Source organism: Trachurus trachurus, assembly GCF_905171665.1.
Source record: "Trachurus trachurus genome assembly, chromosome: 7".
Taxonomy (NCBI): domain Eukaryota; kingdom Metazoa; phylum Chordata; class Actinopteri; order Carangiformes; family Carangidae; genus Trachurus; species Trachurus trachurus.
The window spans coordinates 18,929,623-18,953,692 of record NC_139901.1 but is presented as its reverse complement, the minus strand read 5'-3'; the positions used below and the strand labels follow the sequence as shown (position 1 = coordinate 18,953,692).

At 42.6% G+C, this 24,070-nt stretch overlaps 2 protein-coding genes across 2 annotated transcripts; both read left to right on the top strand.

Annotated features, from left to right (window-relative positions):
* Nucleotides 1–226: 226 nt before the first annotated feature.
* cacnb3b (calcium channel, voltage-dependent, beta 3b) lies at nt 227–9,433 on the top strand (the record flags this gene model as incomplete). The annotated part of the gene is made up of 13 exons (XM_083975234.1): nt 227–271; nt 3,730–3,849; nt 3,953–4,075; nt 4,198–4,319; nt 4,589–4,641; nt 4,921–4,940; nt 5,143–5,223; nt 7,863–7,921; nt 8,151–8,251; nt 8,391–8,542; nt 8,934–9,029; nt 9,141–9,311; nt 9,404–9,433. The coding sequence occupies 13 exons, from the start codon at nt 227–229 to the stop codon at nt 9,431–9,433; spliced, it is 1,173 nt and encodes a 390-aa protein (XP_083831360.1).
* Nucleotides 9,434–15,377: 5,944 nt separating this feature from the next.
* rnd1b (Rho family GTPase 1b) lies at nt 15,378–23,733 on the top strand (the record flags this gene model as incomplete). Its single annotated transcript, XM_083974721.1, has 5 exons — nt 15,378–15,661; nt 16,246–16,333; nt 22,369–22,478; nt 22,616–22,750; nt 23,488–23,733. The coding sequence occupies exons 1-5, from the start codon at nt 15,542–15,544 to the stop codon at nt 23,731–23,733; spliced, it is 699 nt and encodes a 232-aa protein (XP_083830847.1). The 5' UTR covers nt 15,378–15,541.
* Nucleotides 23,734–24,070: the final 337 nt, after the last annotated feature.

The following is a 24,070-nucleotide window of genomic DNA, read 5'->3' as shown; positions in this document are numbered from 1 at the left end:
TGTACTGTACCAGTATGCGGGTGTGTACACACCAGTGCTGCAGTCAGGGCTTCAGTTTTGTATAGGAAATGGCTGTTGAAGCAGCGCAGCAACGTCAGCTGTGAAGCACTTAGTCTGAGCGCGCCTCCCACTCTCTCTCCCCCTGTAACCACGGGCAGAGGGGAGGAGGGTTCCGCCTTTTTTTGTGCAATGGGGGGGAGGAGGAGAGCGTTGGCAGAGCAGAATCATGTCTGCCTCCGACTCGAGCGCTACAGGACTCATCTGTAACAAGGTACGCTGTTGATGCTCCCCTTTTTTTGTTTTAATCACTCTGCATGCGAACTCGACCTCCTCATTCACAAGTCCCCCCCCCCCCCCCCCCCCTACCTCCCATCTGTCTGCTCTGAGACATCTTCTTTCTGCTGTTTATCTTGTCTTCTCCCCTCCCCTCTCACTCTTGTCTCAGCAGAAGTCTATTCTGGTTCACTCACTTTGCCAGCATCTCCCCACTTCTCCTCTCGTCCCTCCCTCATCTTCTGTGGACATACTGTGCACATGCAGTTTGTCTCTCTATCTTAACAGCTCAGCTTTGAACTTGTGCCTCACAGGGAGGCCCATCTGTTGAACGTCATGGATTTTTTGACTCTGTTTTTTATTTTGTTAGTCATTCACCTTTGAATAATGCAACTGAGCCCACACATGTGGCTGTATTTGCTTAGTCAGTTTCATGGTGCTACTTTGGGTGTAACAGCCATACAGAATCCAACATTTAAAAAGAAATGCTTAGACTGTATACTGATTTTGAAAACAGAGCCAATAAAAATGAAAAAAACAAAAACAGTTTATACACCCACATAAACATGTAACCTATTCACACCCTTTGTCAAATATTGAACAATGACTCAAAAATGACGATCAATTAGAAACAGGTGACCAGTCACTGAATCATGCATTGAGTAAAGTGTCATTCACAGTTGGCTCTTTGACAAAGGCAAGTTGTTTGTAATGTGCACGCTTCCCTCTGCTGGTGAAAAGGCACAACTGCTGCAGAGACACTAATCTCATGTTTCAGTCTCTAAAAGCAGCTCCAGTGTGTGTGAGTGAGTGTGTGTGAGTGAGGGATTTCATGTTATCTTCCGTCTCTCGTTTCCTCACTTCTACGAGGACGACTGGGTGGCGAGTGGGCGTCTGTCGTTGTAAATGTCAAGACAGTCAGAAAACACAACGGGCAGTGAGTCTCCCAGACACATTGATGCTGTTCCAACACTGAGACCTGTGATTATATCAGATTCCACTATTGATCTCAGTGTTGTGTAGTGAGCAGCATTTTTTGTTCAGAGTTAAATCTCTGCAATGGCGGCAGAGTGAGTTTGTCTAAAGACAGACTGAGCGTACCATAGTGAAATACCTTGTTGACACTGATGATACAGGTTTTTTTTTCTTTTACAGTTCTTTAACATAAAGCTTTGAAAGTTTGCACCATAGGTTATGTTTACTGGGACTTGTCGACTGAATCTTAATGATCCCATGTAGCTGTGCATTGTGGGATGTGGATGATGATGTGTAACCAGTAAGTAACCAGTGAGGTGAAATTAACTATAAATTGTCAATTGAAATGCCAATAACAGTTTAATATGGGCCACTTAAGACACTGTTGAGAGGCAGACAGAGCAAAAGCAAGGCCACACCTGTTTACATCTAAAGGTTCCCACACAGCTGAAAGAAAAACCATCTGTTTACTCAAAATAAAGAGATATCAGGGTTTATTACTTTGCAGTCTAAACACACTGTGCTGTCACTCTTGTTTTATTAAAGACACAGACAGTATGTACAGTCAGCACTAGTGGGGCAACACTGTAGATGCCAAGCGATAATGTGAACTGACTTTACAGTTCAGCGCATACGTCTGTTAATGCCAACACTCTTGTTAAAATGGAGGTCCCTCTGTTGTTACTGTTGCTGTTATCCTTGACATCTGATTCTCTGCACCCTTCTCTGAAATTTCTGCAAGTTTTGCTCCATCCAAAAAGGCAGACAGAAAAGAAAAACGGGCTATTCTGCATCCCTAAGACTCTTTGGGAATCCGGCGTGCAGTAGAGCAGAGTGATGCTTGAGGATTTAGGTGGTGAACAGTAATAAAGAGAAAGGGAGTGGCGGCCATGTGCCTCGAGGGATGATTTTTTTTTGTGTTCACTTACAGTATATGTGATTGTTTCATCTGCAAGGGCTTCTTATATAAAAGTGCAATTAGAACAGGTGAAACATGGGTATCCTGTGCCAGAGAGACTCAGTCTGCACTTCAGAATACTTCCTTCCTTGTTCTTCATCTTCACATCCATGAGCAGGTCTCTACAGTATGTTCTTTAATTATATTTTGTCTCTTCTCCTGGTAGCCCCTTCAGATACTGCCTCACCTCTGGCAGGCTTTGATATTTAAATGATTATCCACACACACCCTGCACTGAATCTTTTTTGGGAGGGGAGTGGGGAAAGCAAAGGAGAGCTGGAGCCGGCAGGGAGGAGGAGGGAGAAGGGAGGAGGAGGAGACAGGTTGGAGAAGGGGGGGAAAAAGGTAAAAGAAGGATGACGTGGTTGCAGAGCTATATTTGGCCTTGGTACGTGGGTGATTCTGTTTGGTGTGTGAGGAGCTTGCACCCATCTGGGACTGCACCTACTGGGGCATGGCCAGCTGCAGATGGGGGTGACAAGACAAAATGTAGGATTTGGTGATGAGCTTTGTGGCAGTTCTACCAGACTAGAAGTTCACATGTGCATCATAGCAAAACACAGTGATTTTAAATGTGTAAATAAAGTTATTATTAAGTGAAACAAGGTTCTGAAATAAGTTTTGATCAGTTTTCCATTACAATATTTAATAGAAAATCCATCGCTTGTTTTGTGTTGCTCAGAAATGGGATGTTCTCTATTGATTGACATTAGGGCTAAAGAAATGTGAGTCGTGATTTTTTTTAAACTGAGTTTTTGTTTGTTGATTTGAAAGTTTGATCTTTCAAAAAAATTTGAATCTAAATTTCCATTGATATTATAACATGTGCACAAAAGGAACAGTGGTGATAGGGAGTTGAAGTTATGTTATTATTGTTCTGAAATGTTCTTAAATGCCAGTCTGTTGCCACCAACATAATGTTTTATGCAAGTCTAAATCATTCTCAGATTCAAAAACATTTAATCCTTTTAAAATTCTGATATAAATGACTCTCACTGTTTTACAAACTCAAAACATATACTGTAATTCAATTTGCCTTGTTTATTGACATAATTTATACCACATCCTTTGTTGATTCGGCTGGAGATGAAATGAAAAAGGGGTTGAAAGCTTATTATCAATACTCTTGTCAGAGTCGTGTCTTAGTTTGTTTTCCTGAAGGCGCTGGGCTTTTGCCAACATCTGGTGTTCCTGGCTGAGTGGATAAATAACCAACAGTGCTCCACTGGTTGCTGGTGTTGTTGCCCCGCTCACGCACATGTTCCCCTGAGAGTGCTGCTTTGGAAAGCTGCAGGAACTCGCAGGCTCAATCACATGGCCTCCAGAAGGGGCAGTCGGGTTTACAGACAGGTTGAATGAGGAGAAAGGCATGGAGGACACAGAGGGAGACGTAGGTGGAGCTGCATCTGAGCCTTTATATCTCTCTAACAGATGCTATACAAGGTGTTAGCCGCTGTATTGAGCTGGATTTAAGTGTACTCTGTTTGGGTTGCAACTGTTTCTCCCCTCTGCTTCTCTTGTAGGGTTCAGCCGATTCCTACACAAGTCGACCCTCTGATTCCGACCTGTCCCTGGAGGAGGACCAGGAGGCGTCTCGGCGTGAAGCCGAGCGCCAGGCTCAGCTGCAGCTGGAGAGAGCCAAGGTGAGAGCTCCAGGGTCAAAGGTCAAAGCTTGCTTTTGAAGTCACCTCCACCTCTGCCTCTTATATATCTCATTAATATTTTTTTTAATTCATCTGTCAACAGTCTAAACCAGTAGCATTTGCAGTGAAAACCAATGTAAGTTACTGTGGAGCCCTTGATGAAGATTGTCCAGTCCAAGGTGCTGCTATTAACTTTGAAACCAAAGACTTTCTGCACATAAAAGAGGTGAGCGGCCCCCAGCATTGAGATTATTACACCTTATACCTTCGCTAGCTTCCACCAGAAATACACAGTATACACTGTCATTATGTTTGCGATGCAATGTGGTGTGTTTCACTGCTGTGCAGAAATACAACAATGACTGGTGGATTGGTCGGCTGGTGAAGGAAGGGGCAGACATCACTTTCATCCCGAGCCCAGTCAAACTTGAAGCCATGAGGATAAAACAAGAGCAGAAAGCAGCAGCAAGGTCAGAGGACACACAGCTCTGAAAGATCTCTCTCTTCGACATCATACTCCTATACTTGTCTTGTGTCTCCGCCTTTTGATTTCTCTCCATTGCCCTAATTCTTGCAGCCTCCTGTGTAGCACACTCTTTGAAAATGTTTGTTGGTTTCTTTTTTTTTTGGATATAACTAGTTCTTGCTCATGTGTTGCTCTGTTTTTCGAAGTCCTTTTCTAAATTGCCTCCTGAGGGGATTCACGCATAATGAAGCTCTGAATTATGTTGCTCCACAGGAAAGGAGGGAACGCTTCATCCGGAGGCTGGAGGTCCACCCCACCATCTGCAGGTAAGTGAGACTGGAGGAGTCCTGCTGCTGCGTCTGTCTGCTCAGTCCCTGCTGGGACCGCATGCTCTCACAGGGTTAGATTTACATAAAGTTGCTATTCCTGGGCTAAAAATTTTCCCTTCACCAAGCACTCTAAAATTTCCTCAGCCAGGAGTGACTTGGACGTTCTTCTATGTTACTGCACTTCTACAGAACCTCGCAACTCAGTCGCTTTCTGCTGAAGACTTTCGTTAGTTTTCCTCCTTCTTGCCTAACGTACATTCTTGTTTATTCTGAAAGCTAAACAGAAGCAGAAACAGGTATGTTTAATGTCCTCTGTGCACCACTTTACATGTTCACACTTCATCTGAGAACGCCATCAAAGATACAGGCTTTGTATATGGCTGGTGAATTGCAGATAAATTAGTTTCCAATCTTTTAGCCATGTGAACCATTAAATTCATTTCAACATGTTCTGTATCCTCCACCTACAAATCTTCTCTGTGTTTGTGGCCTGTGCAGACTGAACACGTCCCTCCATATGATGTGGTTCCTTCTATGAGGCCGGTGGTGCTGGTGGGTCCTTCGTTGAAAGGATACGAGGTGAGACAACCTTCAGTACAGCTTCTCAGTAAAGGCAATAACATGCTATTTTCATAAGGTTTTTGGTAAATCAATTGTTTAAATTCCATGTAGAGAAAGTTATTTACTATCACTCATCTCATATTCTCTGGGTCAGATCATTGGATACTGGAGCATAGTGCTGTTTCTATGGAAACTACCACTGGGTGGGGCCATAGTTGGGAATGTTCAAATTCAGCACTACTTGGTTTGCCATAAAGTAAATTTACCAAACATTTAATTAATTAATTAATTTAACAGGGACAATGCTCAGTACATATATTGTGCCAGATTTAGCTGTAAGCTAATTTTCATCTGCTGTCCCTGGGCACAGACAATGGTAAACAATATGAGCGCAAGGCAGGCATTTGTAAAAACCTCTAAATACAATAACATCTGATGGTACCAAAGTGAGTAGAATACCCAGTTAAAATACATACAATTTCATATCCTATCATCTAATGCTAAAAAATAGACACATGCTCTAGGGATGCCAGCACATTGGTTCCACCACTTTCTTTCACACAGCACTGTTTTGGCTTCTATTGGATAAACTGCCTGGGTGGTCTTGCCAACAAATCATGGTGCCCAGAGGAGCAGTCTCAGTCACTTTGGTCATCCCTGACTTCCCTCAACAAATACCGCGGGGATTGCCATGAAATCAAATTCCCTGCAGCCTCAGTTGCACTTTGTGTTTACTGATGAATATCAAACGTTACCATGCCAACACGCTATGGTGAACATGGTAAACATTAGAGCTGCTAAACACCAACAACTTTGCATTGTCATTGTGAGCATATTAGCATGGTGCAGAGCGATAGATATCAATCGCTCTGGCATGGTGATGTTTGCATTTAGCTCTTAGTGCTGCTGTGCTTACATCCAGCTTCAGAGAGGGTGTTTTCATTTTGTTTTGTTTTATTGTTTGTAAGACAATAAGTACATCTAAGGTATCACTTCATGCCTTGGTAATATCTAATTTTATATTACTAATAATATAATGATAACTATTTACCCATATGTTACACACTTTGATTAGATAATTGAAATTAATCCAAAGTTAAATCAGTAATAAAAAGAAGTGTTAACACAGTTTAGTCTGGGGTGTTTCCTTGACTGCCTTTGTTTGTTCCTGTTTCATCTGGACTCCATTTTTTGGTCCAGTATGGACTTGCCTGATTCGATCTAATGGGAATCACTCTCGTCTCCATTATCCCATTAACACTGATACAAAACACCACAGTCACATCCTGATGAGATTACAGCACATGCAGCAGAAATCTTCCGATCCATCTTCTGTATCTGTGATACAGAACTGCCCTTTTATATCAGCTACTGTACGCGATAGTCTCCCATACAAACCTTCATGTGATACATATAGGATGAAATGGAAGAAAACATATTGGACTCGAACATGATTAATCTTAGAAAATGTCAATTTTCGAGAGAATCTGCAGACAAGCATGTTGAAATGTGAGGCGTGTAATTGAACAGAATGTCTTCAACATTTTCTCTCTGCCTCACTCTCTCCTCTGTGACTGCGCAGGCTGTGTGCCAAGCCGTTTATTTCGTGCGTGTGAAATATTTATGCATCGCTCTGGTGATGTGCTTTGGGGATGCTCCAGTGGTGAACGCCAGCCTGCCTCCCTCTTTCTTCCCCTCTCGTCTGTTTTCCCTCTGCTTTGTCTTTCCTGTACATATTGTTTTCAGTTGCTTACCATTGTTCTTGAACATAGCCTCCCCCTTCTTGTCTCTTGCACTCTCTTCCCCTCACACTGTCTCTCCATTTTTCTCTCTCACGCCACAGAATAGCAACGCCACTGTGCGCCTCATCCCTTATTCCAAAGGCCATGCATTTTTCAGAGCCGTTTGAAAATAGACTGATTCACTTCATCCTCACACTTCACATGCACACATACACACAGGCAAACACACACCATGTCCTCCTTAATGGTGCTTATTACTATCTGTGCTGAGTGTCTGTCCTGGTCCTTCATTGGCATTGTAATTGTTTTAAAAATGAAAGGACATGTTTGCTTTAATGTATTTCCAGCCCTGTTATATATTGTTAATGTAAATGTGACAGATTGATTTTATATGTTCTCTTTGCTACCACTCTTGTAAAAAGAGATCTTATGAATTTGACAATGATTAATTTTGTCCAATGCTGGACAGTCGAGGCAGCATTTTGCTTAAAGTTTCCTAATTTGGTATATGTATGTAAACATTTATAAGATAAAAGTGTTTGTTAATATATTTGTGGACGACTCCTGTGAGGCGTACATAAGCAGAGGCTGGGGTTTAGGCATAATGTATGACATTACAGTGAAACAGCGTTGTAGTAATAAATAATAAAACTAGCCTTCAGAGTAGGAGCTTTGAGTGTTTACACAAGCTCTAGATAGAAAAGAAACACTTATACGTTTTTCTATATTACCACCTTGCACCTACAGTGTACTAGAGCAATTAGAATGTTTAATTAGTGCCCTTAAATGCTAAATAAGGTGTCTAAGGTGAATGAGATTTACTTAAAATAAAAAGTGATAATATGGGGTGTGTGCATAGCTGTTTAGTCCGTCCTAACATCTCCTCACTCCTTCTCCTCCCTATCTGTCGCCTAGGTAACAGACATGATGCAGAAAGCCTTGTTTGACTTCCTAAAGCACAGATTTGACGGCAGGTGGGTACGGCTGTCTGCGTCGCTCTCTGAGCTAACACTGTGACAGAGCTAACCGAGCTGCTAGTGTGATTCTGCCCATCACGTTTTTATGGTCGATTGGACACATGATGATGATGATGATGAAGATGAGGATGAGGATTTATTTTTAGCTGCAAGAGAGTTCAAGTTTATCTCATCCTTTGAAATGGAACAGTTGTGGATGTGCTGTGATAAGTTGCTTCTTCTTTAGGATCTCTATTACACGGGTGACTGCTGATCTGTCACTGGCGAAGCGCTCAGTGCTGAACAAGAAGGCAATAATGGAGAGATCCAACACTCGCTCCAGTCTCGGTGAGTGGCATGTCTTTGGTGTTTTTTTGCTATATAAAGATCAATACCTACTAAAAAAAAAAAGAAAAGGTGCCTTTTCTTTCTTTAATGTTAAAATGCATCTCACACACTTGCCTCTCTTTCTTCGGTTTGCTCACAGCTGAGGTCCAGAGTGAGATAGAGAGGATCTTTGAGCTGGCCAAGTCTCTTCAGCTGGTCGTCCTGGATGCAGACACCATCAACCACCCAGCGCAGCTCCTCAAAACCTCTCTGGCTCCCATCATCGTCTACGTCAAAGTGTCCTCACCTAAAGTAAAACACAGCTGGCTAAAACTTCAAACAAAATTCATTCACCGCTCACATGTACAGTTGTTGATTAATGTTCAAATTAGATGTGAAAGAGTAGGATAATCAATTAGCTAATCAACAGAAAATAATTCAGCACCTATATTGATTGGTAGTGACTGATAATTTTGGTTGTTCAGTCAAGTAGAAAACAGTCAAGCAATCAACTTTTCCACTGTGATGATTTTCTGAAAGTCTCCGGGTTCTGGAGGTAAAAACAAGATTAGGGAGATGTGAGGATATTTTATTGATGATTCAAAAGGAGGAGGGATTAAGGAACTCAACTCAGAGCCATGCATTTGATAACTTTGACTTTCTTTAACTGCTTGACTCTCTTTGACTCTGGCTCGTCTCACAGGTTCTTCAAAGACTGATCAAATCTCGAGGGAAGTCGCAAAGCAAACACCTCAACGTTCAGATGATGGCGGGGGACAAACTGGCTCAGTGTCCACCCGTATGTCTCCCTGCTCTGAAAAAGACCTGAATTCATACAGGGGATCTTTTTTTACGAACAATGTGTGGTTAAAATCGTTCTTCTCTCATGTTCCTGTCTCTGACTCATTAGGAGATGTTTGATGTCATCCTGGATGAGAATCAGTTGGACGATGCTTGTGAACACCTTGCGGAGTACCTGGAAATTTACTGGCGGGCCACACATCTCCCCTGCGCTGCCCCGGTTAACCCCTTACTGGACCAAAGTGTGATCACCCCACCCTCAGCTAACTCCAGCCAACAAGTAAGACAAAGACTCAACTAATTCTTTACTTTTTAATGTTTTGGCTGCATTACCAATCACATCATTTCTCCTTCCTTGTGTCCATTCACTAGTTTTCTGAGACTCAAGAGTTGATAGAATGATCACCAACCCGGCCACAGGTGAGAAGAAGTCGGTTTCTTTTTACATAGTGCTCTCTTTTACTACTACTACTACTGTGAAACTGGTGTTGTTTCATCTCTTTAAATGTGCCTCCTGTCCCCCTGCAGGAGCAGCCTGTGCTGTCGGCTGGGGTCAGACTAGAAGTCATAGAGCACAGGGACCAGGGCGCCACCAGGGGGCAGCAGCAGCCCTCATCTCTCCGAGGCCAGCCACCACCTTTTCTGGCCACTCCTGAGGGTGCAGAAGAAGAAGACAGCAAGAGCAGAGTCTCCTCAGAAGGATGTAGCAGAAGGCTGGTGATCTGGAGGAAGAGGAGAAACAGAAAGAACAGGGAGAGAGCAGGTGAAGGAGGAGGATTCGACCAGCGCCACTACAGCCAGAGGAGCCTCCACCTCACTGCTGCCCCCTCGGCAATAGCTCCCTGCTCCCACCGCCACGCGACAACTCAGGGCCGCTTTCTACAGCTGCATGCGTACTGGTAGCAAAAACCAGTACAGCAGTGCAGACACTGCACACAACCTTCCCCTTTCCCCTCACTGCTCCTCCCACCCTGACCGTGACCTTGTTCCTAATCCCCTGCTTTGAAGTCACACCCCTCTCCCCCCCACACCCCCCACCTGGCAGAGCTGAGCTAGCCCATGTGTGTTCACCAGACAGACCAGAGGTGGCCGTCGCAGACACAGATGGGCTGATTCAGCTCACAATGTAGACAAAACTGCACACCTGTGAAGTCAGAGTATGTTAGCATACAGTACTGTAGCATAGCAAAGCTGTGGGTTTAACACAAGACGAACGTGAGTAGCCCCAGGGTTTTGACGAGCCTGGCTTCCCTCTCTGGCCAAAGAGTGCAGAGAGTAACAGAAAACCCATCTGTACGTCTTCCACCTCTACAGCTCTCTCTGAGCTGTTGTTCCAGTTTAACCAAACATTTCCTCAAAGGCACAATTGTTTCTATTAGAGAGAAAATAGTTTCACCAAGGAAAATCTTCCTATCATTTACCTCCTCGTCACCTTTTAAAATTACTCTTTATTTATTTTTTTATCAGTAACTATACTACTATCTGTATTCATATCCTTGCTCTCAGTATAGCTTATCATATCTCGGTATGCAACAGTAATGCAAAACCCACACATGACAAGCACAGAGTTGCACATCGACAGTCCAAATGCATCTGTGGTCACAGCTGTGAATGTATGATTGCTGGCCCACTGGCATAGGAAGGAGCATTTACAATAACTGTGGTTACTTTGCAAATCAAAGCAAGTCACATTTGGCTTCAAATGTGATTCTGATAACATTTTATCATTAAATGTATCATCCTACTGGTCAGTTTCTGCACTGTATTTTTTTTAATCCCAAAGAAATGACCTACATTTCATCTTTCTGATACATTTTTATCAGCCCAGAAATATAATTTGTAGCATAAACAGATATAAGAAGATTCACTGATATTTAATACATATTGCTTGCATTGCTCCTGTCTCACTGCTACCCGGTGGTGTAGTGGCCTTTCTAGAAGTGGGTGGACTGTAGACTTTCTCTTTTGATGGTTGGTTGAGATCCTCAGTCATAAGCTTCTCTGTGACAAAGATGTGTGCTGTGTACGTTTACATCCACCCTCCACTACACCACTGTGCCACAGCTTCATCTCCCAGACATTCAGGCCTCTGAGCACATCAACAGATTTTGATTGATTTTTTTTCTCCTAATAAGCACCACTAAATGATTTCATTTTCTTTTGGCAATTTCAGCAAAGATCAGCACAAGTGCTGCAGGCTTCTGAGTATACCAAGAGCGACCTCTGGTGGTGTATGTTATTAGAGGTCTTGTATCCACCGCTTATTCTCTGCCCATCCAGGATATACACTAAATATGCATCCACATAAATTAAGAACATGTATAATTTCCAGTTGTGCAACCAGGTTAAATTTCTTGGCTGCACACATACAAAAATATTCATCCAAACCCTTTTGTTTTCTTGCCTCCATTTCATGTACTTGCTAAAGTCAATGCATCTCAACATGCGCTGAAATTCTTACATTACTGCATCTGCTATTATCATGTAAAGCTATAGAACGCAGCAACATACAACATATGTAAATAATCTGATGTATTTGCATGACATATTGTATTCCTGTTTCATCAGAAGGGCTTTTTAGGACCATCCTCATATGAGCTGACAGAGTAAATCGACATAACACACACATGTATGCATTATCAGGCTTAACTGTACATACTGTATATTCAATATGCAGATATTATTATTGTTATTATTATTATCAGATTACACAGAAACAACAAATGCTGACAGAGAGTAGAAGGATTTTAGTCACAGATACACAAATCTATATACAAGGCCTCAGAAAGCATGTGTTTATATGTACTTTCCTCTCTTCTTAGAATGATGCACTGCAGTTATATAGGACCACCATAAAGATTGCTTCCACTGACACCCATTCATTCTTGAAGGACCAGGTTTGAGATACATAACTTCTATCTGATTGAACACAGAGAGCACAGTACCTTCTTTCAATTTAAATGAAATATATCAGCTCCTCTTTGCTTAATTTTTAATGCAGGAGATTTCTACAAAAGGTGAATTATCCTTTGGACGTCCAAAGCACAATTTTTTACAATTATCATTTCCTATTACGTTTCACTTGCCTAAATTCTGTATGCAATACAAAGTCTAGCATTGACGAGACACTAGCTGAGACTATCGAGATGTCTCCTCAGTTACGATGGGGTATAATTGCACTACTATCATTTATATGTCTGCTTTATGATGCAATAAATGCACTAAATGTTATGCTGTACCCACCTCCAATACTGAAAAAGCTGTCTGGTAAAATGATGACGTCAACATTTCATGTGGTTTCTGAGAAGTCGACAAGAAAAATGATATCCAACAGTGTCTGATGATGATGTGTACAGGGTGCATCTTTTGTCAATAGCACATTTGAAAGAGGGGGTGAATAAAAAAAACAACATTTAAGTAACATTTCTGTTTGTTGTTTTTATTTCTCTATAATTCATGATATAACCAACAGAGGGCATAAATGGGATGCCTGTGTCTTCAGGTTGCACTCAGTGACCGACATGTAAACCAGAATTATTATTTGTGATGGTTTTTGTGTAATTTTCTAAACTGCTATTTAAAACACAATACAAACACTTTCCCATTGAACTGACCGTGCCTATAGTACCTCCACCGATCATCAAAACAGGTGGAAAATGAGTAGAACTACAGATAATGTTTTGAAAAGAACTCTCAAAGAAGGCCACAAATTTACACCGATAACCTGCTGTTGATTATCAGACCACATATGAGCGACAATCTGTTGAAATCAGTTATAACCCATGTTTTATCACATTACATGATATTGTGTCTTCCACTCACACTCACTCAAAATGTAAATGTATGGGGTTACAACACCACCTGCTGATGGCTCGGCGTCAAGAAAACACTAAAGTCTCCCAGTTCTCGTCACTAAGAGAACCTTGTGATATAGATAGTGACTCAGCTTTTGTCTGTCGTCCTCGGGCCTTGTGTAGATTGCTGTCCCCAGCCTCCTAATCATATTCTTCCATCAGCCATATTGGAAGGTGTCATTTTATGCCTGATGATTATTCACAGCCACCTGTCTCTCCCTGTCCCATCAGAGGAGCTCTGTGGCGATTGTCCTGGCATTAATGTATTCACTGCAGTTAGTCTAGAAGGGTTAGAAAGAGTTCAAGCCTGTAACTTTTATATGTCTTCCTGTTTGCACCGCACTGTGCTGAAGTTTTACTCACAATCAATCAGCAGTGTAGCATAAGAAATGTCAAATGATCAGCCATAAGGAATTTATAATGTGTTTGTGCATGAGCAAAGGTTGCACAGTCTGAAATCCCAGCACATCACACAGCTTCCTTTTGTGTGAGGAGGCTCTTTGCTGCATTGTTTCAGACTTGAATACAACTGTCAGTTCCTCTTCATGCTGCTGACAGTAGGCAAAAGTAAGAAGCCATTTAACTTAAACACCGACACCAAGGAGGGATTAATGCATCATCATGTTTGCTGAATTTAGATCCATTAGTATCAAGTAAAGTTTGTTATAACAAAGGAACAGTGTAATACACTTTTAAAAACGTCCAGGCCTTCTGATTGGTGCCTCGCCTACTGTAATGCACAAACACATTTCTTAAACTGAAGACAGTGGTGCATCATTTCTCAGCATGAAGACAATTATGTTATATACATACATACAAGCTCTCTGAAACAATGCTTTCTTGTCAGTTGGTGTTCATTTCCTGGCTAGTCCTATGAAAAAAGAAGAATGTGGACCCTTCCCCAGCTCTCCAGGTCCCTATCACTATTTTCCCTTAATACGCTGATGTCATTTTTTGTCTTCACCTGTAGTTCAGCATCAGAACAAACTGTCTCCTGCCCCTACTACAAGATTAATTTTGAAAAAAATGTCTATTTATGCCAGATTTAACCAAACATGAGATTTGCTCTGCATGCACGTATTTAAAGTGATTGTGTAAAATAGTGCTGCTAAAATGACAACATGCTCTTACCACAAATAAATTCTGTGAAGAGAGAGAGAGATAAAGTGTACATGTCCAGATGTTGTTGGTGGAAAATAAATGTTAACGGCAACACAAATAATGTCTTCCTGGATGTGCAGGCACAGCCCACAAAATCAGAGCTGTGTATGATGACAACAAGACATATTGGGCTGTAAAACACAGACAGTTCCCAGCATGGGGGATGAGTGATGCGGGCTGTTTGTGAACAAAGGCAGATTGCTTTGACCCACTGGGACAAAAACTGCAAGGCAATGGTAAGCAAATTATGCAGTGGGTTGCCAGACATGGAGGAAGGCAGTTAATTGACTTTTATCTTCTAATTTTCTTTTTCCTAACAATGAGATGCCATTTCCATACAGAAACAACCTTCAGGGTGTGAAAGTCAGTGTGTGTGTGTGTGTGTGTGTGTGTGTTTGTCTCCAGGGGTTTGACCAGCAGCAGTGAGTGGAGAGACCTCTGACTTGACCCTGTGGGGAGCTGATAGCTTGTCATCTATCAGTGGGGTGTGTGTGTGTGTGTGTGTGTGTGTGTGTGTGTGTGTGTGTGTGTGTGTGTGTGTGTGTGTGTGTGTGTGTGTGTGTGTGTGTGTGTGTGTGTGTGTGTGTGTGTGTGTGTGTGTGGTTTGTAGGGTGGGGGTTAACACCATCCCACCACATACCAGCATGGTGATATTATACTGAACCATGCCACACTGCCCTTTGATCAGCAAACGTTCACTGAAGTCGTCTTCACCTGTGATTGTAGAGGGCTGACAAGAAATCAAACTGCACTAGTAAACACACAATCACATAGTACTCAAGACGTTCAGTGCTAATTTGTCTCAGTTCATGGCCAGTAAAATTACCTGAGACATACTTACTGAGTCAGTCTGTGCCACTGTGGAAGAAAGCTATAGGATATCATTTGGAAACAGAAGAAGCTGGTTGTTTGGGTTAACTGACTTGACTCTGTAGTGCAAAGTAAACTAATTAGTCCACTGTGGATTGGTCTCTCAGCCCCATTGTACTCAGCCAGTGGTGTGCTATTGATCCAATGCAATCAATCAATTTGCAGCAGGCTAAGTGTCAAGACCCACAGGTCTGTGGTGACTGACTGTTAGCTGTTGTATTTTACAAGACCCAGGCGCTTCTAAATCAAATGACTGGCTGAAATAATTGATCGTGTTTGCTTAATTTGCTGTGGAAAAATATATATATTTTTTCTTATTCTGGCATAATATTCTGAAGAAAACCCACACAAAAAGAAATCCCAGTACATGCCAGTGATGTCCCATCATCCTTGACACTGATCTTGATCACTGAGTGCAGTAGGGGGATGTTAGGAAGCCTGTGGAATGGAGCGCTCCTATTGGCTGCTGCTGGCCTTTATAAAGAGCCGCAGTGGCAAATTCAATCAGATCAACTGCGGACATCCTGCGAGAACCAGACACCAGGACGCTTTCACCTCACTGGGACGATTTCTTTGGGCTGTGCTGCTTGTTTTCTGACATTTTCTACACACACACAGTCACATCATGAAGGAGAGGAGAAATACACAACCACTGGTCGTGAGGTGTAAACTGGTTCTTGTGGGAGACGTTCAATGCGGAAAAACGGCGATGTTGCAAGTCCTAGCGAAGGATTGTTACCCAGAGGTATGTTCTGATGTGGCTCGTGCGTGTGCAAAATAAACAGAAAAAAATATATATATTGTAATGCACAAAAAGTTGTTGTATATTTTTCTTGAAAACCAGAGTGTTTTCTCCTGAAATGATTCAATATGGCAGGGAGAAAATCGGTGCGTCTGTTGCAGACAGTGACAGTTTGCATGCGCATTTTCCCAAGATTTCGTCCTTCTGGTTTATTTTCTATTCACTGTCTGCAACATTTTTTTTAAAAAAAGAAAGGAAATGCATATGAGGCTTTTCCACGGTATGATCTGTGGATTTGTTTTCCTCTTGCTTGCTTCATGTTAAAGGCTATTGGCGTGTGTTGATTTTTTTTTTCTCCTGCAGCTGCAGTGGCTCAAGTGATTTGATTTGATTGATTGATCCAAAATTCCGTCAAATTGAGAGGAAATTTGATTTGTCCAACGATTTGATCAGATTGAGCCATCGGTGTGTAATTTGCTGTTGCACTGATTGTCTTGATTAATTCCATTACCTGTGGCTGACTGACTGACTGACTGACTGACTGATACCTCCCCACTAATGGCACCGTGTTGCTAATTGCTCCCCAGACCTACGTGCCCACGGTATTTGAAAACTACACAGCCTGTCTGGAGCTGGAAGAGCAGCGAGTGGAGCTCAGTCTGTGGGACACTTCAGGTAACTGATCACCTTCGCTCTGTCTGTCTGGCCTATATCATGATGCTGTGCCACTCTGTCTGCAGCACGCAGGGAGACTGGGATGTGAGTGAGGCTATGTGCTGTGAATGTAATGACCCCATGTCTCAGCTGAAAGGAGAGCTGAGCCTGAGGATGTCTTTTTCTCTCTCTCTCTCTTTCTCTGATGATGGGGAGGGGGGGGGGGGGGGGGTAATTGTATGAAGAAGATAACGTGAGAGTGGCGTTTAGTGACACAAAGACTTATGGGTAGGCCTCACTCTTATTGTTCTCATCCTTAGTCGATGCAGGGACACAGAATATGCACTTGTTGAGTCAAATTTATGATTTTTTCCCCCCACCCCCTCATCACCAAGATAAAGCTGAGTACATTTCTGTATGTTTCACTGGAATCTAGGCAGAAAGACGATGATTATTCCGCTTCACTTGTTGTTTTTGCTGACTTTGTGCATCATATGTTAATTTACACAAAGCGTGAAAAAGAGGGTCAATGTGTCAGTGTGGATCTCCGCAGGGATCTGCTGTTTAGCGTGTTGACCTGAATACTGTGTACAAGGGTCTGCGGCACCTGTTTGATTTCTCTCTCTCTCTCTCTCTCTCACTCTCTCTTTCTCTCTCTCTCTCTCACTCTCTCTTTCTCTCTCTCTCTCGCCCACAACTTTGTACATCCAGTGCGCCTGCTGATGCTTCTGCAGCTTCACTAGGTCACAGTGGCTGAGCAACCTGGCTCGTGCGTGTCTGTGTACAACAAATCCTTTATGTAACAGACCCACTTGTATAAGACGATGCAGTATTTACTGTGCTCTCTCTCTCATATGGCCCTTCCTCCCTCCCAACTATCCAAACGTGGCAATAGGAAAGTGGTGAGTGTAATTCTCTCCCCAGACCAAATCCCACTTTTTAATCCCAGACTGTGGACCTTTGGTCTGGCCAGCAGGAGTGGGCCTGGTGCCTGCATGGGGATGATGGGCACACAGAGAGGCATCCTGTTGAGCAGGAAGGTTTTCTGGAGCAGACAGAGCAGGAGGCTGCTCAGAAACTCTGGTGACCTGCATTCGCCTCCATATGCTGCCCTAGGTCACCCACTCAAACAGCCTGATGCAGGGGATTAAGACTGAATAGGACCACGAGCTGCCCCCTCTGACTGGCCCAATGAGTTTGAGTTTCTTTCTTTCTTTCTTTCTTTCTTTCTTTCTTTCTTTCTTTCTTTCTTTCTTTCTTTCTTTCTTTCTTTCTTTCTTTCTTTCTTTCTTTCTTTCTTTCTTTCTCTATGTTTCTAGTCTTCCCCCCTCTGTTGAACCCGACGTTGTCATTCTAGTTTTCTATCCAAAATCTAAACTTGTACCACTTAGTTCTTTGACATGAAGAACAATGAATAGTCTCAATAACAAACACATACTGCACAATGCTATAGAAGCGCAATAGAGTTCAACATCCTGTACAGTACAGCAACCATGCATCAAAGACAGTTGCAGTAAAAATAAAATAAAAGAGGCTACACTGAAAGTAATTTATGGTGATGTGAATATTTTTATTCACCAGAGGCTTTAGGTTTGATTTAAAGACTTTTCAATCTCTCGTTCGTCTGAGGGAAGAACTTGTATCACCCCTCTACTCCCCCTCACCTTGCATCTGCTGTCAGGCTCCTGGTGATGGACGACAGGCACAGGGGCAATTTGTTGGTCACATTGTACAGTTTCCTCTTCTTCCTGTAATTTGCTCTAATTGCATGGAGTTGTGCCGATGTGGCCCCACCACACCGAGAGGGTCTCCTCATTATCCTGGCTCCCCCTCATTGATTGGACTGACCTCATCGCCAGCTCCACATGGCAGGTAGCTCCTTCTCCCAGCTCCTCCATGGATTTACAGAGCAAAATCAATCCCCCAGTTTTAATCAGCCTGGTCTGATCGGACATGCCAGGGGAAGCGAGGAAGAGGGGAAGGCGAAGACTGGCCAGTGGCTGTAACTCATGAATAGTGAATAATGAATCTCGTTATGGTGTTAGCAAGTAATTTATTTCAGGTTGAATGCTCTTGCTGATAAAGCCGTGGAGTTATAGAGGATACTGTATATAAAGTCCTTTCTTATATGATACATAATTGAGATTGATTTGGAATGAACCCAATATCCCTTTAAGCTGATGAAACAATCTGTATAATTGTTAAAGAGAGGCATTTGTTAATAGCTGTATATTGTTCATGGCCACTCAGCTTTGAGCCATTTTAGTGATGTTTAAGGTTCAGCCTGGTTTAGGACCACAGCTAATGATTATTTCCATTCCAGATTTATCCGGTCATAATCTTTATGGTCAATCGATCGTTTGCTCTATAAAATGAGAGGAAATAGTAAAAAGATGACTTTTCAAATTGCTTGTTTCGTCCAGCCAGCGGCCTACAAGATATAAAATCAGGAAATCATGCAGTGTTTGGCATTTTTACTATCAGTTGCCTAAATGCTTAATTAATTGTCAACGTCTAGTTTTGACTGACTAGTCAGTCAGTTGCCCTATAGTTTCAGCACTTGCTTTGATTCCATTAACTATTACTAAAAAAAAAAGAGACGTAACAACAGCTGAAGGTTTTAAAGTTGAAAAGATTACAATGGAGCACCATTTACATCAAGGCTTTTGGATAAAAAAATTAAAACAATCTGTGTTTTACTTGGCTTAAAAAATCCACAGAGTGATCAGCTTTGTCAAGGCAGTGTCAAGTTTCAAAGTGAAGCTTGTTAACAGCTCAGACGTGGTGATGCTCCTGAACAAAGGACCGTCCTCTGTCTCCCTGCAGGAGGCCTCAGCTCTGACTCTGACTGGCTCTGGCATGTGAAACCAAGGAACAACCATCTGATGCAATGTGGTTTGTTTTTGGCTGGTCTGTAAAGTCCGTAGTTATCAGCTGCTGCTGCTGCTGCTGCTGCTGCTGCAGCAAAGCTCCCAGCCGGCTGAGAGTGGGTGGAGGGGCAGGGCTACTCTCATCCCCAAATCTGTGAGTCATCCCATCACTGGATCATTAATCTGTCTGACCCCCTGTATTCTCGCTGTCAGAGAGGAGTGTGCTAATGATCAAGACAGGCTATGATGCTCACTTGATTTAGCACACATGCATAGAAATGCACTCGCACGCTCACTCATGCACACACAGAAAAGTGGATCCTCCCCTCCCCCACCTGTGTGCTCCAACACAAGGCCCGTCGTCTCGGCCTGTGAAGCCTACTTCTACTCTGGCCCAATTTCCACCTCAACACTTTGCTCTGGGCACCGCACCATCAAGACGGATGGAGTCGAGCTCAGCAGCATGGTTGTGCTTCTTTCTTTTCCTTCCATTTGCCAGTTAGTCAGCCTCACTCTCCATGTTTCATGCCTCAGAAACTCTCCCATCTGTTCTAGAGACATGCTGTTGCGAAAAAAGGAAGAAAGGAAACATTTGGGGCCATGCTTTAGCGCTGCATGTGCATTGATCTGACTATCCGAGGCATTCCTTGGCTTATTGCAAAGAAAAGGAGGGAAGGAAAGAGACAGAGACGGGTAACCTATGGTATCAGACTGCAGGGGGTGAAGGATTAATGGCATAGGAGGGCTCTTTGTGATCTGCCTCAGTAGGATACACTCCTGCTTTCCCTCCTCTCTTCCTCCTGGCTTATTCTTGCCACAATAGAAACTGTTATTTCTTCCAGGATTAGAAACTGGGGCCTGGAGTGTCAAGGAAAGTGCTGCCAAGGCTGCTACTGTATCCAAACAGCATGTTGAGGAGCTCTAAACACCAATATTTAAACACTCTCTTATGATTATTAAAAAAAAAATAAAAAAAAAAATCCCTTAAGATGGGATAGATATGCCTACTGATTCATGGCTCCTTTGTCCAGAACAGGAGATAAAAATCAATTTTTAGAGGAGGGCTGAATGACAAAAAAAAAAAAAAAAAACTCACACCCTAGCTGTCCCCACCACCTCCCTCCCCTCTTGGCAGGGCAACTAATTTGTCAGCTTTAATTGCAAAGGCTCTTGGACCCCCTGCACAGCTTCTATGCAGCTTTCCATTGATTGCTGCATTTAGATCAGTGGCCATTTAATGCAGAATCACACCCAGGTTCCTGACTGTGTGATAACCCCCTCGCAGGAGATTGAGAAGATTTATAGAGTGCCTTTTTTCTGACTCCGCCTTGAGATACCTCAAAGACACGAGACACACACACACACACACACATACATACAGAGACTAATCATCCCAGTGGTGCTAATTGTTCTGATGTGACTGTGTGTCAATTTTCACAGTCAACAAACGCGAAGTTGTCTCACGGATGAGAGTGTTTTTTTTGCTCTCGCCCTAAGCGTGTGTGGCGACGTGTGTCCCCTGATTGGAAAAACACAGTCATAGTAAATCATTCACTTTAATCAGGATGTTTCAGTTGGTTTACAATTAAAGAGGAGAACAGATTATTTGTTTTCCAGAGGCATATAGGAACACAGTTAAAATACAAAAAGCATCTGCCTTTTGTTCCTTTGCAGTGCTGTTTACTTTCTTCAGGACAGTGAGCCCTGAGGAATTTCATCACTGCTTGTCATTATTCTGCTCACAGCGCCCGGCAGCTGGCAAATTCAGTTTTACCCTTTGATAATGTGGAAAATCATTAAGTATTCATGAAGCTGATTTGAATGTGAACATCCATGTTGTGTGTGTGTGGTTTTTTCATATGTTTTTCTTCTGATGCATTGTTTTCTACGCTGTAAATCAATTAGGGTGGTTGTGTAATATCTAATGAGTGATTACACAGACTGCTTTTGTTATCAGTAGCTATAAGGGGAGCACTGAATGTCCTCTGGGATTCACATGAAGCCTAAAGTAAACATTTTAATCCCATTGAGCTGCTCCTCTTCTGTTTCATTTTATCACAGATTGGTATCATCTCCGGCTGCTGCCAAATTTAAATAGTGTGTCATCATCAGGTGTGGTGCTAGCTGGCATGTGTTAAATGTGTGTTTTTTTTTTGTGTGACGGATGTATGAACGTGGTCCCCGACTCTGTTGCGGAGCAGAGGAATGTCCCCAGCAGTGGGTGGGTGGGCAGTTTGCTGGGTAAAATGATTGATTGGCAGTTAAGTCGAGCCTTTATGGAGAGGTGGGAGGAATGCCTGATGTAGACGGTGGATTCCTAGGCTGTTGCTGTGGTAACAGAGGGACTGGAGGTATCGGCGCAGAGCAGAGGATTTTTTGGGGGGGTGGGTGGCTTACTTAAGGATTCTGAGCATGAGTGGGAGCGTCTGCCTGCCCCGAGCCCCACCGTTCCACTTGCGTAATCTACTGCAAGAGAAGATCAATGAGGATTTAGTGCTCGATTGTCATCTTCTCTCCTTCTGAAATGCCAGCGGAGGATATAGGAGCGGGGGGAAAAGAGCAGTTTCAGGGACAGCAAAGTGAGGCTCAGCACGAGAAGTGAGGCCGATTCCACATAATCCCTGCAGCTGTAGCCTCCTGCTCTGCCTCATCACACTTTTTTTTTTGCTCTGACCAACTGCTATTTGTCACAGCGATCAATACCAGAAAAAAATCATGGAGATGGATTAGAAGTTGTTATTACAGAGCATTACATGTTCATTCAAAATTAGCCTTGACCACTGAACTTGATATTAGGTATAAACCTTGTAAAGAAAAGTACATGCAGTTCCCAGCAATTTGAAAAAAAGAAAAAATCTGACATTTATGGGTAAAACAAAACTCAAAAGAACCTGCAAATTACAGAAACAACAAACAGTATATGTTATCACGTCACAGTGAAGATCAAAGCAAATTCATGCAAATCTGAAACTTTTATCAGTCACAATGTTCATCAACAATATTCAGCCATGATAATTCATTCTCTATAGCCCCGTCCATGTCTGCTGTGTTCCTGTTCCTGTTGGCAGAGTTGGGCAACGATACTGAAATGTCATTATGGAATTATTTTAATCAGAGATACCATTGTGTCTTTATCCAGTTCGTCTTTTATCCATAATAACAATCGTCTCCTCTCTTTCTTCTAAGGTTCTCCATACTATGATAATGTGAGGCCCTTGTGCTACAGTGACTCAGATGCAGTATTGCTGTGTTTTGACATCAGCCGCCCTGACACTGTGGACAGCAGTCTGAAGAAGGTAATGGCTTCCACACTTTATTGCCCATTGTGATTTATTTTTCCTTAGCGCTGGACAGCCCGCTGTATATTCACGGCCTATTACCACTCTGGCAAAATTGATCCACTGAAATGATTTGCCCTTTTTTGTTTTCGCAGTGGAAAACTGAGATCCTGGACTTCTGTCCGAGTACACGTATTCTGCTCATCGGCTGTAAGATTGACCTGCGCACAGATGTCTGCACGCTGATGGAGCTGTCCAATCAGAAACAGACTCCCATCACCTATGAGCAGGTGAGAGGCAATGAGTAACACACTAACACGTAGCTTTTCAGGGATGTAGTGTGACTTTTACTGACAATTTTACAATATTAAACCTTTTCTTCTCAGAATGTTTTTTTTTTTTTTGCTTTGTCTGGTCCTAACATCAAATAACGTATATGTATAGTTGACCTTGTCATTTGCTCAAATACATCAAAAATAACTTGATTAGATTTTAGATTAGATTAGATTCCTTTATTTGTACCCGCAGGTAAATTTGGCTCGAAGTGAGAGACATTCATACAAAAACAATACAATAAATAAGAAACAGTAAAATTGAATTGAATCTGACTCTATAAATATTTGCAGAACATATTACAAATGAGGTGGCATCATGATCCAATCCAATCCACTTTATTTATATAGCACATTTTCAAAACATAAAAGTTTACCAAGGTGCTGCACAGTGATTTGTTCACAAGACATAGAGCCCAAAATGGTAAGAAAACATAATGAGGATTAATAATAATAATAATAATTTTAAAAGAATAAAAAGGAATGAATACATTTAAAAGTAAGACTAAAAAAGGAATAAAATCAATTAAAAACCAACCATGACAATAAAGTCAATGATGCTCACTCATTTCTAATTTCACATCCAATTTATGAGCTTGTTTGGGCATCTCCTCCTGACCTTCACACTAAAGAAAAGAATGAGGATTTGTTAAAGGATGTTTTGTTCAGCACCTTCATCGCTTCACTTGTTGCAGGGCTCTGCTATGGCCAAGCAGTTGGGTGCAGAGGCTTACCTAGAGTGCTCGGCGTTCACCTCGGAGAAGAGCATCCACAGCGTCTTCCGTACCGCTGCAATGGCCTGCATCAACAAGCTGCAGCCTCTCCCAAAGCCCAGCCCCACCCGCCGCCTCTCCAAAAGACTTCTCCACCTGCCCAGCAAGTCAGATTTGCTCTCCTCCACCTTCAAGAAAGAGAAGGCCAAGAGCTGCTCAGTCATGTGAGTGGAGACCTCTTGGGTTACAGTCCTCACATGCGACTCCCAGCCCCCTGCCTCTTTGGTCTCGGGGAAGGGGGGGTGGGCATGATGGTTTTATCAGGGCGTCCTGCTGATTCCTTCCCTCACCCCCCCGAAAACCAAACACCGCTCAGAGGAGGTGGACACCTCGCTGTCCACTTGCTCCTGAACCTTTTAGCGCACATCCATCTTTTCCCACTACTGTTTATCTTGCTTTCAAACAAACAATATCAGTCAAGGTTTGATCATCGAGCTATCATTTTTTTCCCACCTGTAACAGTATGCAACTACAATGGTGTCACATCTGTCTGACTTTACTATCT